At 46.0% G+C, this 18,647-nt stretch overlaps 1 protein-coding gene across 1 annotated transcript in view; it reads left to right on the top strand.

Annotated features, from left to right (window-relative positions):
* The first annotated feature begins 1,096 nt into the window (after positions 1 to 1,096).
* LOC144107592 (uncharacterized) overlaps positions 1,097 to 18,647 on the top strand; it is a 29,571-nt gene continuing 12,020 nt past the window's right edge. The window contains exons 1-9 of the mRNA XM_077640679.1: positions 1,097 to 1,294; positions 4,189 to 4,258; positions 5,513 to 5,565; positions 5,640 to 5,732; positions 6,402 to 6,497; positions 6,873 to 6,941; positions 7,267 to 7,401; positions 9,313 to 13,929; positions 18,394 to 18,576. Coding sequence (XP_077496805.1) covers positions 1,217 to 1,294; positions 4,189 to 4,258; positions 5,513 to 5,565; positions 5,640 to 5,732; positions 6,402 to 6,497; positions 6,873 to 6,941; positions 7,267 to 7,401; positions 9,313 to 13,929; positions 18,394 to 18,576 — 5,394 coding nt within the window. The 5' untranslated portion in view covers positions 1,097 to 1,216. The remainder of the gene's footprint in view (positions 1,295 to 4,188; positions 4,259 to 5,512; positions 5,566 to 5,639; positions 5,733 to 6,401; positions 6,498 to 6,872; positions 6,942 to 7,266; positions 7,402 to 9,312; positions 13,930 to 18,393; positions 18,577 to 18,647) is intronic.

Raw genomic sequence — 18,647 nt, 5'->3', positions numbered from 1 at the left:
GGATGTGACGCTTTGTCCGGTACTTCCGGTGACGTTTGAAGCAGGTGCTGTCCTCTAGAAGCCAGCGTGCTAAAGTTTTGGTTTCGTTCTCTAAATTTGAATTATATTTTGTTCGTTTAAAGTTCTCAGTCATTATCGCTTCGCATTCCATACATGCTTATTGTTTAGAGTAATGTGTTTACCTGCGATCTTCTTGCGTTTAGACTATACGCCTGAGCTCGAAACATGCGGTTTTTTTTCTTTTGTTTCTTTCCTTTTTCACTTCGCTCAAAGTTTGTGTTTTGCGTTCTCTCTTGTTTGCTGAAAAAACTAGGCGGTGGCCAGAGCTGCGCACTTTGAGGGCAGACACCACAAAATCGGCGCTTTGTGGTGTATCCCTTCGTGTCCGTGTTCGTCTTTGCGCTGTGAATGTGAGCATGAAGTGCCAACTCCCCACCAACTGATTTTAAGCACTTCTTTTATTTGCGAATTCTTTTATTTTTTCACAACGTTTTTTTTTTTTGTTGATGCTCACAGCAACGTTCTCAGAGAAGATTGTTCTAAGAACGTTGCCTTATAGCAAATCAGCTATTAATGCTCCGCATTCCACTCATAATCACTATTCTATTTAATGTTTTTATTTATGTAGTGGTTTAATATTACAAAAGTGCATATATCTTTGTTCTAAAGAGATCAAAGCATGGTCAAAGCACGCACAACCTGCGATAAGGACTAAGTAAGAACCCCGCAAGAATTTTCATTTCGATTTGCCTTTAAGTTCCTTATTTTTGCGCACATCAGTAGCACTCAGGTTGTAAGTGTCATGTTCACATTCAACACAAAAACGGCGTGCTGATACATGTATTAAAGTTAGATTTGCTTAGTAAAGAAACGCTGTGTTCCAGCTTGATAATTAATAAGGCACGTGTTTACGTCGGGAACTAAAGGCGCTGCAATCGGAAGTTTTTAGAATAACGCTAGATATCAAAACAGGCAAGCGCGTTCTAGGAGTTTAGTGGGTAACATTTGACCGCAGCGCTCCTAGCGGTTGGTGTCAGTCACGGATGTCTTGAATAGGATGGGTTAGTGTTTCTAGCACTACATTTTTTTTGCTTTCACGCGCGCCGCGCGGGGGCATGGTGTTCAGAGCAATCATAGCAAGCTCCGTGCAAAATAGCTGTCGCGCGTTTATTTGCGATCAGTTTGGACTTTGAACTCAGTGCGCGAACGTTGCAGGATGGACGGTTACGAGCTGGAGATGACCCAGGTTATCCACGCGCCCGAGGAGTCCGAGGATGAGGACGACGACCGCGAAGTGCGTATTGAGCTTTTCCCGCCATACAGTCCGTTACAATGTATTTGCTCTCTTGGGGTGAATACCTACGGTTCATTCAGTAAACCATGTTGCGGCTTGCGCGCGCCCCTTTTTTGTCTTTCGTAGCGTTCTTTCCTGACGAACTCCCGGCTAGCCCACTCATAGTACGATATAGACACAAGACGAGGACCGGCCCATCGATTAGCGTCACAGCTAGACGCCGATGCAAAGTGTTGGTTATCGTTCTTTCTGGCCGCTTGACCCTTTTTAATAATATGAGCATCCTCGCATACGGACCTACTTCCGTTTGTTTCCCTACTGCAGTTAAGCTGTCAACTGAGCTGCCAAGCTTTCTCTCGACCTTGAATGCTGGGGCTATAGTTTCTGACAGGTTCCTCACTCATGCGTAGCGTACTTTGCCATTTAGAAGAGGGCCAAGGTTTTGCTCTGCTCAATAATAATAATAATAATTGGTTTTGGGGGAAAGGAAATGACGCAGTATCTGTCTCATATATCGTTGGACACCTGAACCGCGCCGTAAGGGAAGGGATAAAGGAGGGAGTGAAAGCAGAAATGAAGGAAGAGGTGCCGTAGTGGAGGGCTCCGGAATAATTTCGACCACGTGGGGATCTTTAACGTGCACTGACATCGCACACAACATAGTGGAAAATTTGCGAACTATCGTGTTCAAGAGCTGGAAGGGGGGCGTATCGTATTAAAGCCATGCCACAAGTTTATATTTCCTTAAGAAAAAAAATTCTCAGGCTCCGCGTGTAATCTTGCATTTATTTACATTAGCTGGCATCAGAAGAAAACTTAATTTTTCCGAGACTCTTTCAGTCGGTCGGTATGCAGGCGGTCATCATGCTGACCAGGCCTGTTGTCAGCTCTCGTGTTGAAAACGGAGAAGTGAAGCAGACCTACAGCACGCAGGGATTTATGCTTGTCATCCCATTGGATCAAGGGAACGCCGGAGATACGCATAGCACAAATATTCACAAATAGCACCAGTGCTGACTTCCATGTCCTTGCTCGACTAAAGTAGGGAAACTACCCGTATGCTTTACTTGCTTTCATGTACCTATAATCTTTGCCAAATGGTCACTTTTCTTTTTCAAAAGCTTCTCTAAAACGATATCGGCCGATCGCATCACTCTATGTCTGAAACAGAGCATAGTGTAGTTCCTTAAGCTCTTTCAGCCTGCTTCAGACCAGGTGCTGTCACTAGATGCTGCGTAGGTCATGCAGTAGAGACCCAGAGCAGGCAGCTCAGATGTTCTAGACAAGCATTTTGCCATTAAGGCATATGAAGACACCTGACCTTCACCAAATATTCACATGTCATCACAAAAACAGCTCGACTTGAAAAATTTTCAGTGAGAGGCAAACCCGGAGGCTTAACAAAATGATGCCAAAGGGTGATGTCGCAGTGTGCGTGCAATCCTTTGATGGTGGGACCAACCTTCCCAATTGCAGATGTTGGATGTGTGAAAATATGCGAGACTAAAATATTTGCGGCTGTGTGCGTACACTTCTTGGACAACTTGGCACTCCTAGTATATCGGTTGGGCATTCAAAACTGCTGTACTTGTCCACAATAGAGTTATACCCCTGTCACACGGACGCTGTAAAGGTACTTTTAACTGATGTTCCATTACACTCCCAAAGGAGCACTACTTCAAGGCAGTTCGTCCGTGCTACACGGTCGCGGAATGAGCTTCGGAAGAAGTGTTCAGCGCCCTCATCGGTGAAAAGCTTTATTAAAATTGCAAACTTCGGTGCACATGAAAATACAAGTGTCACATTTTTTCTTGGTAAACTATTTTTATAACCATATTATGCTGAAGCAACGTAATTTTAACTGTCCATCACTGCTCGCTACAAACAACAAACATGGCCGACATTGCGGCGTAGTTACCGTGGCGCTCGTATATTCGGAACGAGAGCATAGCGTGGTGAGACTGCCGCAAAACAAATAATCTTACGAAGTGAATTTATGAACGTTTCTTTTCTCAATTTATTTTTTCTGCTAACTCGCTGGGAGACAGAGTACTCCCTTGAAGCCTCAAAGGACGAACTCGAGCTGCCTTGTTTCGAAGCTCCTTTGAGCTAGGTGCCCTTAGGCGCATCCGTGTGGCAGCGCACTTTCGCCCTTGATGTAATGGAGCATTAGTTCAAAGTACCTTTACAGTGTCCGTGTGACAGGGGTATTACTTCTCTTGAAAGCAGTTAATTTATTCTACTCTTTTGTATAGCTGTCAAACACATTCAGATTGTATTTCAAAAGATTTTAATGTTTGTCGACAGTTCTAGCAAAATCAGATTATGGAAAAATATGTACAGCAAGTGCTCCCACAGTATGGAAACCCCCACCAGTGCATCCTCCCATTCTGATATCAGTAGAAGCGGGCAGATAACCAGTAGTGGAATGTGTAATGCCGGGGAAAGAAACTGAAAACAATCTTCTGACCACAGTAATGCAAAGATCTATCGAAAGAGCATTGCCTTCATTCATTTAGCACCGTCAAAAAAAAGGGACAGGAAAAAATGCTGTAGAAAATAATACAAACATACTATCACAGGCTAACCAGACTTAGCAGGTTGCATACTTACTAGATAACACTGCAGTGTCTTTTTAGATAAAGAATGGTCATGGCTTTGGTTTATGTGAAGTTTTAAGAATTCCAAAGTGGTATGCCTGAAAATTGACTGCGTTGTTTGTTATAGTTAATCCTTTCCTTGAGCAGTAGGCATTTATAACAAAGTGGAAAAAAACGTGTTAAATTGTTCGTAAACATACCAAAGGAAAGGGCAGTATGGGGTGGAGAGGGCCTTTACCTGAACATGTTCAAGGATGCTTAGGCACGCTTTTGAACATGCATCATTGTTCCCAGGTTCGAGCGGTCCTTAAAGTGCAGCTTGAAGACACACCTCCTAAGTTCCAGACCTTCAACCTGAAGCCAGGTGACTATTTGATTTGGGACAATCCTGGGCTTGATTGCAAAAGCTACTGGCATGAAATGTTTGGCTGTCTTCGGCTGTTTACCCAGCATATGTGGCTTGAAGCCTCCAGTTCAATATGGATGAATCTTCTCGTCGTTCCTTTCTAGTAATTTGTTTCAGTCTGTAAAAATGAAACTTTCATTATTTCGTCAATGGGTGCAGATTAGACAGTTTGTCGGTGTTTGAGCTGAAAAATGTAAATACATACTTGATGTGTCAGTACTATAAACAAGCTTCAAGGAGCAGTACAATGTTTGGTGGTGTGTTGGTACAAAGCTTGTATCACACTAGTCTAAATCATGAGGTGCTGAGCTTTTTAACATCGTCCACACAAATTCTGGAACACAATTCTTTGCTCCTGTCATCTGATACAGCTCTAGAATGCAGTGGCAGATGGTCCTACAAAGGAGGTCGTCCAGCCAATGGCGTAGGCCAATTTTCATGACTACGCAGCTTACCCGAATAAGCGGTGGTTATTCCCCATTCATATGTCACACCCTGCGATTTCACTCTAGCATGTCCGACGAGATTGATCAAGGGGAGAATTGGGATGCCATTGGCTGGAGGGGCTTCTTTGAGGAGAATTAGCCGCTTCATTCTTGAGTTGTCCAACTGTAGCCATGCCTCCAATTAACACTTCCTGTTTGGAGAATCTGCATGCTAGAGCCTAACATTGCAGGAAGCCTAACCTCACCTAAGTATAAAAGAATATGGGAATTCTACGCTGGTACTTGTGCACCTTTGATTTTATGTTGACAAGCTGGGTCTGAAAATTGTTCCAAATTTTGTTACATTTACATAACTTTCCAGAAATAATATAATTTGTGCAGTGCAAAAAAAAAATTTAAGTTCTGCTGAAAATGTCACGTTCTAGCAACAACAGGCTACTGTCGCATCGTAGCCAAGCCTTCAATGTGCTGTTATTGTGGAGAGATTTGTGCAGATGTGATGGCTTTGAATTCTTTGGAACACTATTTTTTGTTTAATGATCGTAAATATTCTTTCTGGCATTCTTCCAAAAAGATCAGCAAAGATCCATCCTCATGATTTGACGGGAAATGAAAGTTGGGTTAGTTGTACTAAATTGCATCAACTTGAGGGATGCACATTTCCCACATGACTCACCGACATGTTTTGTAGAAAAAAGCTGCGGTGCTGGTTTTCGTGGGGCGTTTGTTTTGTTTTGCGGTTTCCTCTCACACCTTCCTTTTCCAGGTGCAAACATTGTCGGTCGATCCCATTCTTGCGACCTCATGATCGACATACCTGTGAGGCACTTTTTCATAGCATGCTAGGATGTCGTCATTGTTTCCAGCTAAGTTCCTGCTGTGTCCATTTACAGGGTGTTTCCAAACAACATGCACTGATAGAGCTGAGCAAGTCTGACATTATAATCACAGACCTTGGCAGCCGGAACGGGGTCAAGATTGGCAAAGTAAGATTTGCAAGCAATGTCATTTGTCTCTTCAGCATGTTTTTGTTTTGCGAATCTTTTGTTTTGTATGTCCTAATTTTTGCCAGTGATGCTTAAATGGTATTCATTGAACTTGAGCAAATTTTGTTGGGTGAAATTTATATTTCAAAAATGAACAGATCAATTTTAATTGTGCATTTAAATCATCTGTCATTGAGATTTTAAAAAACATCCTGGCCAATTTTTAAATTTATTTGGTAATTCTAGGTCAAGAAAAGTGTTGCTTTATATTTTTTTGAACTGAATATAAAAGTTTAATGCTGACCAAATTTCTTTCAGTTACCATGCCTGGATAATGTCCATTAAAAAGAGCCATGGTAATGAATTGGACTTTGAAGTGAGCGCATGTAGTTGCCTGTACTGAAGGCCTACGCCTTCGGTACGGACAAGCGTTGCTGTATTGATGCAGCTTTCACCATAAAAAAATTCGGAATTTTTATTGAGCACGAAAACCTAACAGCAACTTGGGAGCTGAACGAAATAAATAGTTGAGACTTTTTTATTGCTATTAAAATAACTTTTAATGAAGGCCACTGAATTTAGTGTCTCTACACCTTTAACACCTTTGCCATTTGTTTTTCACTAAACAATGCTAATTACCGCCATTCTTACTTTTTCTCTCTTTCGCAGCGAACCCTCCAGCCTCATGTCCGGTACAACCTCGACTACAACAAGGAGTTTTCTGTGGCTGGGCTGAAGGCACGGATCCTACGTGATGAACAGAATGTGAGCAGTCCTACATACGGGTGTTCTCGAAGCCTGTCAATGTGTCCACTTTTGTATTGTTTCAGGCTCACATCTCTACCATATAGGTAGGATGTTAAGGATTCATGTGAAATGATAGCCCAAGGCCCCCCGAGATGAGGAGAGAGAAAAATGTTTAAAAATGGCTAGGAACGGTTTCAAGCGCAGCGCTGTGAATGATATTCATCAGTTAATATATGCTTGATCTTTCGGTTGGGCACGATTCGACAATAATTAAAATAGCACTAGTGTCGGTGATTTCACTGAAGTTTGATGGTTTTGACAATCATGCGAGTACATTTTCTGTAGTAACTGAATTCTTCTCATGCGTGCTTTACGCACGTTTTTTATGCTCAGGGTGCAGGTGGAGATACAGATTCGGACACATGCTCGGAGTCTCTTTTGACTGCAGTCGAGGTAGCCCAGGTGAGTTTTAAACACAGCCGGTGCTGTAAAGCAGAAAGGAAATGTGATGGCGTGAGAATGTGGATGATCTGTGCTAGCACTTCATTCTTGTGCTTTTTCAGTTGTTGCGTTCAGCACACATATGTGTGTGATGATTCCTTTCCGGTTTTGGGGGGGGTTATCGCAAGACACACCTGTGTGCCCCATGGCAATTGCTGTTGGGTTGCGCTGTGAAACACTATTTACTACTGTGGAAAGTGTGTTTGGTTGTTTCCGCAGGCACAAAACTGTGTGCTTGTTCCATACAAAAATGCCGGATGACTTCTTTGCCCGCTTCTCCCTCCAGGACCAAGCTGGTGCCGAGGTTCAGGCTGCAGCGCCCGAGACATCGACAGTGGCCTGTGACAACACAGAGAGGGCCGGAAATGTTGCATCTGAGCTGGGGCCAAACATGTGCAGTGCTGTCAACAAGACTACCACAGTATGTCGAATCATGTGAAACTTTTTTTAGTGCTTTTTTTTTTTCTAAATTTCACCACACCCCAACTGGTGTAGAGTTTCTTGTCGCGCTGCTATTCGCATTGTGCACACATAGCAATAAGCCCAGCTGTTGGTATTGTGGCCCATAGGCTCTGTGTAGTTGTGGTCTCTTCTTTCTGCCCCTGTTCTCTTCCCCCCCCCCCCCCCCCCCCCCCAACCCCCACTCCCCTGCGTACAGTAGCCAACCTGATTCTGGTCCAGGTAGCCATTTCCTTGCTAGTCCGTGTCTTTTTCTGTTTTAAATGGGCCCTGAATGGCAGCATACTTGGATTGCAGCTGGCTTTTCTTTTTCCTTTCCTTTTTTCATTCTTTTCATTTTGTCTTTAGCTTCTGATGTCTGTCAAGGTGTCCTTTTTGCATGAGACATTCTTGCAGTATGGAAATCTTGCTGTTGCCTAGTACTTTGTTGCTTGCACGCAAACTGTAGTTTGCATTGAATGCTGCGTCCCACTTGTTGCTGCGTGAGTGGCGCCCAGGGTCTAGTCAACTAACCTCTTTTTGCTGCCTTTAGCCTTTTCCACCAAGGCAGTTGTAATTGTCTGAAATCGTGAAATAGATGAATGTAACTGACAGTTTTCATGGCTTGACTGTGATGGGGCCTTGAAGCTTTATTGAGAATAGCTTCAGGTATACTACACCGGAAATAAATGTTTTGTTCAGTTGAACAGTAAGTACCTTGTCAGGCAGTGCCTGGTGTCTAGATGAGGTGTTTTTGGCATACTTGGTGTACAGAAAAGGAGGGGCTGGTTAAATGCAGCTCTTCATCAGTTACTAACAGTGCCATGATTGTACGCTTCACGTTCGACCCTTACAAATATTTTAGCAATTTTGTGAGACCTGCCTTTTGGCATAGCTTTGGAGCAAAAAAGTTAATTTTCATGACATGAAAAAGGAACTGTACACACCAGCTATATTGTGTGAAGTACAGTATACCTCATTTATTTGAATCCTGTTGGACTGGGTAATATTTGAATTAAGTTCACTTTTGAATTGTGCAAACACAAACTGAGCGAACCATGTGCACAACTTCAATCGCTATCATTACACTTCACAAAGCTGCATTTATTTTTTTAATAACTCCTTCTGTAAACGGAGCTCATTTGGACTTGTTTTGGTTGGCACATCATTGGCAGTCGCCAGAATTTGTCATGCCAGTTTCGACATGCGCAGAACATGATTGTGCATCTCTCACAGTGTAATGTTACTGGCAAGAGGTCTTCGCAGTTCACTTGCACTTTCGTTTTCAGCACATGCAAGAGTGGCGGCAAAGGTCAGTTATGTACAGTTAGTGGCACGATACACCACGGGGCAGCTCTAAGGCGCATGCGCAGAAGGCCTTTGATAGGGGGCCTGGCAACAGAGTTTTTTGTATCACCGAGATAAAAAATACACTGCAAAACACAGTTTGCGCAGAACTCGAGCATTTGCACAGAGCACCCTAGATCTTGGAATCAACCAAGCCAACGCAAGCTGCCAGCTCAGATTATCCAGTTAAATTTGTACTAAAAGTTACGACAGGGTAGAAGTTGTACAAATTATCCTGGTTTTCGACTTCACCGATATCACTGTATCGAGGTTTCACTGATTTTTTTTTCTCCTTTTGTTGTCAATGCATTTAGCTGTCATGATGTCTGCCGGATTCGTATTTGTGACACTGCAAGGGCACCGTTGGCTTACAGAACCGTCAGTTATAAGTGATGGATGGGGTGTTGCAAATAAGGTCGCTCAGCAGTGCAGACATATCAACATTGATCCCAAAAAAGTGCTAGTAATTGCATTTGAAACTTCCGATGCATGTGAAAAGCTGCCCATAATTTCTTTTAACTGTTATTTCTTTCTCTGGCCATCGCAGGATGCCAGCGCTTGCAACAGCGCGACCCAGTCGAGTGGCAGCTTCACCCTGCCCGAGATGCCAAACCTGGACTTCACTCAGACGGATAGTTCAGGGGAGACTGAGCCTTGCGGAGGTGACGGAAAAGCAGCGACCAGCAGTGGGAACGCTAAAGCAGCTGTTTTAGAGATGAGCATTGGTGGAGGCAGTAATGCTGTTGTGACAAGTGATAAGGATGCATTTCTATGCGCACCAACACAAGGGTTCCCAGATACCACTCAGGAGAGCAGGCCTGGTGATGCTTCAGCGCTTGGTGGTGCGAATGCAACTGTGCAACCTTACACAGACTATACAGAGTGCTCGGAAGCGCCTCATTCGAGACTCGATGAAGTAGCCAGTGTTGAGGTTGCTGAAGCAGATAGGCTCAATGCACCGACACAGGGGTTTGACGACACTGCAGCTGCGCAGCCTCCTACTGACGGCACGGAATACCCGGTGGCACATTTTTCAGCCCATGATGAAATGACTGAAGCTGCAGCTGATGAAGTGGATCGGCTCAATGCACCAACGCAGGGGTTCGCAGATGATGCCATAGCATTGCTCGATGATACAGATAAAGAAAGTCATCTGAATGCAGCCACTCAGCCCTATTCTGATGATACCGAATATTCCAAGGCACCTCATTCAAGCCACGGTGAAATAGCCAATGCTGAGGTGGATGAAATTGATCGTTTGAATGCACCAACACAAGGCTTTAGTGACGACACTGCAGACGGTCTGAATGCAGCAATTCCGGCACCAGCAGCATGCGCCAGCCTGGACGAGCAAGAAAAGCTTAATGCAGTCACCCAGTCTATTGACGATCACAGTCTGGGTGAAGCAGGCACTGAAGACATTTCGTGTGCTCCCACCCAACCAGGGGACAGGCCACGGCGCCTCCTGTCTGGGCCTAGTGACCTGAGCTTCGTCCTTTGCGAAGCATCTCAACCGTGCCGGGACGATGAGGAGGACGACGAATATTGTCCACCGACCCAGAAGGACACTTCACCAGCTCTCAAAGTTCATGCCTTGCTGAAGCACGGGAAAGAAAAGCACCAAGCATCAGTGCATGGCGGTGACGATAACGACGAAACCCCCCCTTTGTCACCGAAAACGACAGTTGATGAAACGCCACCACCTTCCCCTGGCTTTGTTGCAGAGAGTGACCCAGAAGATAACAGTGCAAGCATGGTCACTGCCCCGCACTCACTGTCAGCCCTTGATTTGACTGGCACCACGCTTTACGAAGACTGCCCTACTCCTGACAACAGCATCGGCTCGCCAGTTATCGGAATGTTTGGAAGGGTTTCCGCGAAGCGACGACGAAGTGGCATGAGCCTCAGGAAGAAGCCTTTCTGCGACATTGCTGCGGAACAGGCCAGCCTGGAGGCGGTCGCAGAAGCAGAGTACCAGCAGGAGTCGGTGCCTTCAAAAGCCTCCAAAAAGTTGGATTACCCTGAGCAAGCACAAGTAGGTGATGGAGGTTCGAGCACTGCAGCAAGCACAGGCATCTCTACAGTTCCGTGCCTAAAGGAGGCTGAAGAGGCCTCCAAGCCTCCTGCTGATAATACCGGTGTCAGTCTTCCTAGCCCTGCGAAAGGGAGGTCTTCTACAGCAAGCGTCAGTCCTAGTGAAAAGGATGACGATGCTCTCTACCTTCATATGAGTGAAATCGAAGGCCTGGATGTACCGGCTACAGAGCAGGAGGGCAATTCCGGACCTTGTCAACGCTCTGCCACCCTTGAGGAGTCAACCAATGCTGCTGAAGGTCGCACAGAAAGTGACAAGGTAGTGGGTACCACTGTTAGCCCTGCTATCGAGAAAACGCCTGAGCAACCTTGCAGCCGCGAAGAAGTCCCCGAAAAAGACGAGCCGTCAGAGGTTTCGTCTGATATCGAAGAGGAAAGCAAGACTGCTTCCAGGAGAAAAGGCAAGAACAAGCAGACATCAAAAACTTCTCGCACGAGAAAGAAAGCGAGCAAGAGTGATGTAGGAGACTCCACTGCCGAGGCTACTGGAGCACCAGCTCGACGAAGTAGTGGCCGTCAGAATGCTGGCTCGAGAATGAAGTCCCTCTTGTCTCTGGAGAAAAGGACATCTGCATCTGGAAATTTTCGTGAAGGTGGCCTTTCGCAGGAGGTTTCTGACAAACAGGATGCTTTGCATGACGTGGCTGAGAATGCGCAGGATAAGGTCGCGAAACGGGGATTGAGGCGTGGACAGAAAGGAAAAGGTGCCACAGAAGAACAGCAAGAAGTGGCTTCTCCTGCATCTCATCGGGAGCCCTCGCCAGATGCCAGCTCACATGAAAAAGATGTCGAAGAGCATTCATTGCAAGAAGGGGAAGCAAAATGTGATCAGAGAAGCCCAGTTGCTGATCAAGATGAAGAACATATGATAAAGGAGGTACCTGCAGTTGCCAGTGAAGACAAGCACGTGGAAGACAGAGTTGAGATACCGTCCTCGCCAGTTTTGGAATGCAAGCTTGACTGTACAAATGCTACCGTTGGGACTGGATTCTCCGAGCCCTTCACCCCCTTCTCGCAAATAATGAAAGATTGCCTAGCCGCTTCTGAAGACTCGAAAACTGAACAGGTTGAAGACCAGCGACATACTACAACTGACACAAAAGCTATGGACCAAGACAAAGCAACAAGCTCACCTGTTCATCTGGAACAGGAGCCTGTAGCTGAGCGTCGTCGTCAAGCTTTGAGGTCAACAGCAAATGCAAACAACGGGCCAGTGACGAGGAAGAGGAAGGAACCAGCTGCCAAGACTTCTTTTACACGCCGCAAGGCCACACGACGAAATGTTCAAGAAATTTCTCTTCAAATAGCGGAGGTACTGGCCGAAGACACGCCCAGAGAGGTTGAAGAGTCTGAAGCAGCGCAGCAACGGTCAACCAGGGCTGCTAAGCGTGGCCGTCTTTCCCGTAACAAAACCACTAAGAAAGCAGCATCTGAGCTTGAAGTGCTGAGCACCATTCCAGAAACAGAACAGCCTGAAAGCGGCTCTGAAGCAGACAGTCTTTCAGCTCATCCCCTGGAACATATTGATGAAAAGGTATCGGAAGCTCCAGAGACTTCATTAACTTCCCAAGAAGACAGGTCAGTTTCACAGCCAAGTTCGTCAAAGACTTCTCGGCGTGGTGTGAAGAAAACCAAAGTGGCTCAGGCAGGGGCTGACACTGCAGCTGGCAACGCTGAACAGGGAGAGCAGAAGGGTGGAACAGCCTCCCAGCCTGGAAGAAGAGGCACAAGGACACGCTCTACCCGTCAGGGCAGCGAGTCACAGAATGAAAGTACACTGGATGTGTCGTTGAAAAGTGATTTGGAAAGCATTCAATCATTGAGCCCAGGAACATCTCGACGAGGAAGAAGGGGAGAAAAGCTTTCCCAAGAGCAAAACAGTAATGCACACATTAACGATGCCAAGGCTTCTTCTCAGCCTGAACCTGAGGCAGTGAGAGATATTCCAAGGAGAGGAAGAGGCACCAGACAATCTCAGAGTGAGAACATCTCTGCTGATGGTACTGTAGTAGAGAGCACATCGGCCAACAGTTGTACTGAGACTGAATCGCAGGACAGCAAAACTTCTCGGCGCAGAGGAAGGAAGGCACCAGCTTCGTCACAAGAAAAAAGGGGTGAAGTTGTCATAAGCACGGGAGGAAATGTGTCTGAAGAAAGCTGTGTGGAGCACCAGCTGGAAGAAACTGCAGGGTCTCGGCAAGGAAGAAAGCGCACTAGGCTGCCTCCGAAAAAACGGGGCAGGCCAGTTGTGGACACTGCGGCAGAGAGTCCTTTGGAAAGTGATAACGCAGAGGCAGATGAGGTGGAGACGCTGCCTCAGAGTGGGAGAACATCCACGAGGTTGTCACAGAGGCAGCGCGGTGAAGAGTCCTCTAAAGAGGATGTGGATGTCGTGAAAGGAAGCCCAAATACCCCTGAGCCTCAGACCACAAGGAGTTCACAGCGTAAAAGGTCAGCGAGCCTTTCTCAGGAAAATAAAGCCCTGTCTGAGCAGACCGCTGCAGCAGGCCCTGCGAAACGGTCACTAAAAACAGAGCCAGTGAGCCCAGCTGAAACAAACCTCCAGCCTAGCAGTGCAAGCACAGAGCAAGGCCAAGGCCAGGAAACTGGGCGACGAGGTCGGAAGAATGTGGCAAAAGTTCCTTCAAAATCCAAACAAGAGACCGTCGAATCTGAACTTGAACACTCCCCCAAGGTCTCAAATGAGCCTCCAAAGGCAAGGCCCGGTCGTCGTCAAGCATCCGAAATGCCTGCTCCTGCACAGGCACCGGTGACAAGGAAAAGGGACGCTCGGCGAATAGGGAAGCAGGGGGGTGCCCCATCGGCTTGGGCAGCGTCCACAGTGGAAACTCTAGAGGAGACCTCCTTTTTGTGTTCTCCCCCAAAGGTGTCCAGAAAAAAGAGGCATGTTGCTTCAATTAGCTTCGGTGAAAGCAGGGAGTCGTCTGACGACGACGAAACCACAGCCAACGAAGAAGAAACTCTGGAGGAGATGCAAATCAAGTTGGAGCCAAAGTCAAGACGGAAGGCACCGGTGAAAGAACCAGCCGTCAAGCAGGAAGTCGTCGAGGTAGGTCTCATCACTCTTCTTCTCCCTAGTTTCTCCCTGTGATAGTTGTACAGGGAAATTTTAGGGATTGTGTGCATTGTATGGTTGCGTTGCCTAGGGGGTCCAGCCACTCACCATTATCTCCCCTGGGTGCTTACATCGGCTTAGGAGGTACTCAATAAGCCCACTGGGGGGCTATAGCAGCACTAGTGTTTCAATGCAAAATTACCGACATCTGTCTGTGGCCACACCAGCGACCTACCCACCCCACCTTCACCCTTCAAAGGCACCATCCAACCCACCTGGGTCCACTCTCCATAGCTCCTCCCACTAGAACCCCGTTTAACAGTGGAACAGAAAAGTGACTGCAAAATCTAATTCAAAGATGTGGCGGGAAAACCATTTGCCTACTAAAAACACCATCTACGTTCCACCCGCCACCCCCACTTCCCTAACTGGGGGGATGCTCGCCCTCCCTAAAAGATGAGGCAGGCCATTACAACAAGCCATGATAAGCAAAAAAAAAAAAACTTGGCATGAGTTCAGGAGTGGAGCTGCTGCCCACTCCTCAGCAATCAAAGCATAATCGTCCGAGTATCTAGCTGCTTTTGCAGAACTGTCGCATTAAATGTCTGTTCATCTCGGGTTTTTTTATCAACCTTTTCAAACGATGCTGTACTCTCTTAGTTGCAGTTTTAGGGAAACAGGTGATACTTTCTCATAGCTGTACTGCAGGCTGTACCAGTTTCTCATTCTGTTTCTGGCAGTAGTCAGTTATGGGAAGTTCAGTTGGGACGGAAAAGTTGGTTGTTCAAAGCCAACATGGGCTTGGACACTTGCACAGGGCCACGTGGTAAGATACAGGAGTGCAGATTCAGCCGGCAAGGGAAGCTCAGTTTTGCTACATCTGAGAGCTTGGCGGGACACCTGATAGATGGCGCTCAGATTTGGCATTGGTGCTGGTACAGCACTCCAGCCTCACTGCTGCTCCAGTAGTTTCGGTAGGGTGGCTCCCTACCTAGTTCCGGGGTCCGTGGTGTCGACTTTTCCTCCCCATTAAGCACGTGCATGCGTTGTTGTACACATCGCAATTGTCTGCTTCGTGATCCTGCAGTGGCACCTTTGCCGCATTCGTCGTCTGCTTCTGCCTGCTTCGCACAGCTCGCAGCATCATGCTGGCTCGTATATATGCGCGCACTTCCCATGCAGATAAGTTTCGCATCTGTTCTTTGTCGTTTCTTTGCATTCCATGAGCAGGCTTGCAGTAAGGAAAATGGTGAGGTATGTTCGGCTTAACGTCCAACATCTGTAGATGGGCTAACAGAGAGAGCGTAGTGTAGGGCTGTGGATTAATTTCAGCTACCTTGGGTTCTTTATGTGCACTGGCATCACACAACACTCGCATACTGTGTGAATTTAGGAAATTTTGCTCGACTGAGCTTGGTAGATGCAGCATCAGTGCCAGAACTCGTCTGTGGGCCGCTATCGAGTCTTGTTCACGGGTACAGGTGGACGACCTGGTGAGATTAGTCGGCTGCCTCCCTCTTTGAACATGCAATTTGTGGAACAAGCTGCAAGCTCCGTAATAGCGGTAACAAATTAAATGTGAACAAGAGAACCGAAATACGAACACAAAAATATATTAGGTCGTAAAGAAGAAAATGAACTGAGATTGAATGATACTTTGAAAGGCATTTCGCCCTTAAAGTGAAATTAACATGCGCCGGTGCTATGCTTCCTGCGGCTCACGTCATCTCATTTTGCGGTTTGGTTTTCAGCTGTGTTGCTGGCGTTTCATTTATTGTTGACGGGCATCAGCCGATTCATGAAAGGAAAAGTTGGAAAAGAAACAGGTTATGGTACGCTCCGCAACGAGCACGATTTCATTTGTGCGTTTCCCGGCTAGCAGAAGATGCGTGAAGGTGGCATTCTGCCTGCCCTTCACCCACTGGTCACCACAGCATTTTCTTTCGTGGCAGTGTTGACAGGTGGCGCATTTATGTGGCTATTTCTGCAAGGGGATGGGTTGAAAGGAATGCATGCACGAAGCCGCGTCGGTGAGCGAACAGGAGCGGAGGGAGAAAGCACAGCACGCCTGCTAATTGCATTGCGACATGCCAGAATCTGCACTCCTGTCTCTCTTGCTATGGTTTCAGCAAAGCCAGTGTTGTGACAGTAGCAGCAGAAGAGTACGGCCATATAGAACAGTAGAATTTCGGTGATACAAACACAGTTAGTACGACTTTCGCGATGATATAAATTCGTAAAATTCCCCGGGCGGAGTGCGTTGTACACAACGTGCGGAATTCTGGATGTTACGAACTCTCTCCCGCGCCACATTGGATGATACAAACACGTGAGCCGCGATCGCCCCTCTAGCACTAACGCGGCCCTCACATCGCCGAAATCTCAATCGCTAATCGCGCGGTACACACCGCGAGCAGTGAGCAGCGGTGCATGGCCTTTACATCGCCGAAATCACAATCGCTAATCGTGCGGCACGCACCGTGATTATAGTGGCCACATGGCCGTGACAAAATCCAGTCAGCTGTAAACAGATGTGCATGCGTGCATTTTCTACGGCTTCTGCACATGAATTTTGTTTGCTTGAATGATACAAAATTGAGAATGCTATGAATTTTTTTCACGACCCTGAAAGATTCGCATCACTGAGATTCTACTGTACGCTGGAACTTGAAATATTTCTTAATCAAATTATTTTTCAGTATAAAATGCTTGTTTTCTTCACAATTTGGAATCATCCTTGTATTCGTGAAAATTTTTCAACTACAGACTTTTGAGCTGTCCTAAAATATGGGATACTAGGTAAATTCGCTACCTGTTACGTGTTACGTGCAGTAAAGCTTCAAGCATTTGACGTTGACTTTTTGAAGTCTCATTTTGTATCATGTGCAGTGATTTTCTTTTGAAAATGCGCAAATATTGCTTTTCTTGCGGAATTCTAATGTCGATGGGGTAGAATTTCAGAAATGGCGTCCAGAGAAGACTGGCAGATCTTTCTGTATGCACACAACACAGCTCATGCGCAGAAAAAGTTTTGAGACTCTTGACCCAATGCTAGCGACCACAAGCTTTTACACAAAAAAGCAATGTCCTACATGTAGGATATGAGGCATACATGGGTTAAAGCAACTGCTCATGACAAGTGAAAGTCGTGCTTGGGATGCCTCCAGTGAAGCCACTCGCTCGCTTTAGGGACTTTGAATTTAAGCACTTATGTCCCGAGGTCCATTGGCAGAACCGAGTAGAGCAAACAGATGAACGTGGAGTTGCAGTACGAGCAGCAAATTCCACCATCTGTCGTTGCAGCCACTAGTGTCTGTGGCTCAGTGGTTGTGGTGCTCGGCTGCTGACCCGAAAGACGCGGGTTCGATCTAGGCTGCTGCGGTCGCATTTCGATGGAAGAGAACTGTTAGAGAGCACTGTACTGTGCAATGTCAATGCAGGGTCAAGAATCCCAGGTGGTCGAAATTATCAGGAGCCCATCACTGTGACGTCCTCCCTCACAGCCCGAGTCTCTTTGGGGCATTAAGGGGGGAAGCTGGTCTTAGAAAAAAAAAATTTATTAATGAAGCCACAATTATGAAATCGTCAGGGAACTTGTATTTTTGCGTGCTGATTCAAAATCTGGAATTCAGATTAATGTACAACAAGTCCTTGTGCACTTATTGTAATATGTTATGTAACATTTGGCGGAAAGCTTTAACGAAATTCTGCTGTAGGGAACTTGCTAGAATGTATGCTGTCCGCTTGTCTTGACAAGCTATGCAATAAGGGTAAAATTATTATCCTGCCTATCATAGAAGTTGAGTTACAAGGTTTTGAACTTGGTGCTTCACAAATGGGAAGAAAAATTTGTATTCCTGTTTCTGAAGTGACAACTTCAAAATCCTGTAATGCAACTTCTATGACAGGCACGATGATAATTTTACCTTTATTGCATAGCTTAATGTCAAGAGAAACCAATGGCATGCATTCTAGCATGTTCCCTGCAGCAGAATTTCTTGAAAGCTCTCCACAAAAAGTTACATAACATATTGCATAAGTGCTCAAGGAATTGTTGCACATAAAATTAACTGACATATTTGGTATCATTATGCAAAAATACATGTTCATTGAAGATTTCATAACTGTTACTTCATTAACAAAAATTTTTTCCTAAGACCCTCTTCCCCCCCTTAAGCCCCATAAAGCTATAAACCCATAAACCATTGTCATCGCATGCGTAAACATTTTCACCCAGTGGAAACACTTGATAACAAAACGCGTTAGCCTGGCTGCCTCTAGATTCATTCACAAGCAAAGTGAGAAGTCCTTGTAGTTTTTATTCCTTCATACCAGCGCTATTCTTTTTTTTCTTCCAAGTGGAGGCGGCATTTGCACTGGGAGCAGCGTAATGCCAGAGTCCTTTCCCTCTCCCTGTCTGTTGTTTTATGTGTCTGTGTGCCTGTTCAAATTTCTCAGGGTCCACCAACGAAACGGGGAAAACGGAAGGGGAGCCTGCCTGAGGTCGTTCCCATGAAACCGAGAAGGTCAATATCCCAAGAAGGAGAGGACGCAGGCGCTTCATCAACAGGCACACCCAAGACCCTGAAGAGAAAGCCTAAAGTTCTCTTCACAGGCATAGACTGCACAGATGAAGAAGAGGTACAGTTCATAACTCGTTAGTTAGTTTAGGCAATTTCTGTATATAGTATAGAGTCTCAGTAATATGGTTA

Source organism: Amblyomma americanum, chromosome 10, assembly GCF_052857255.1.
Source record: "Amblyomma americanum isolate KBUSLIRL-KWMA chromosome 10, ASM5285725v1, whole genome shotgun sequence".
NCBI classification, from domain to species: Eukaryota; Metazoa; Arthropoda; class Arachnida; order Ixodida; family Ixodidae; genus Amblyomma; species Amblyomma americanum.
Note: the sequence above shows the minus strand (reverse complement) of the source record. Positions and strands in the feature narration are given on the sequence as shown.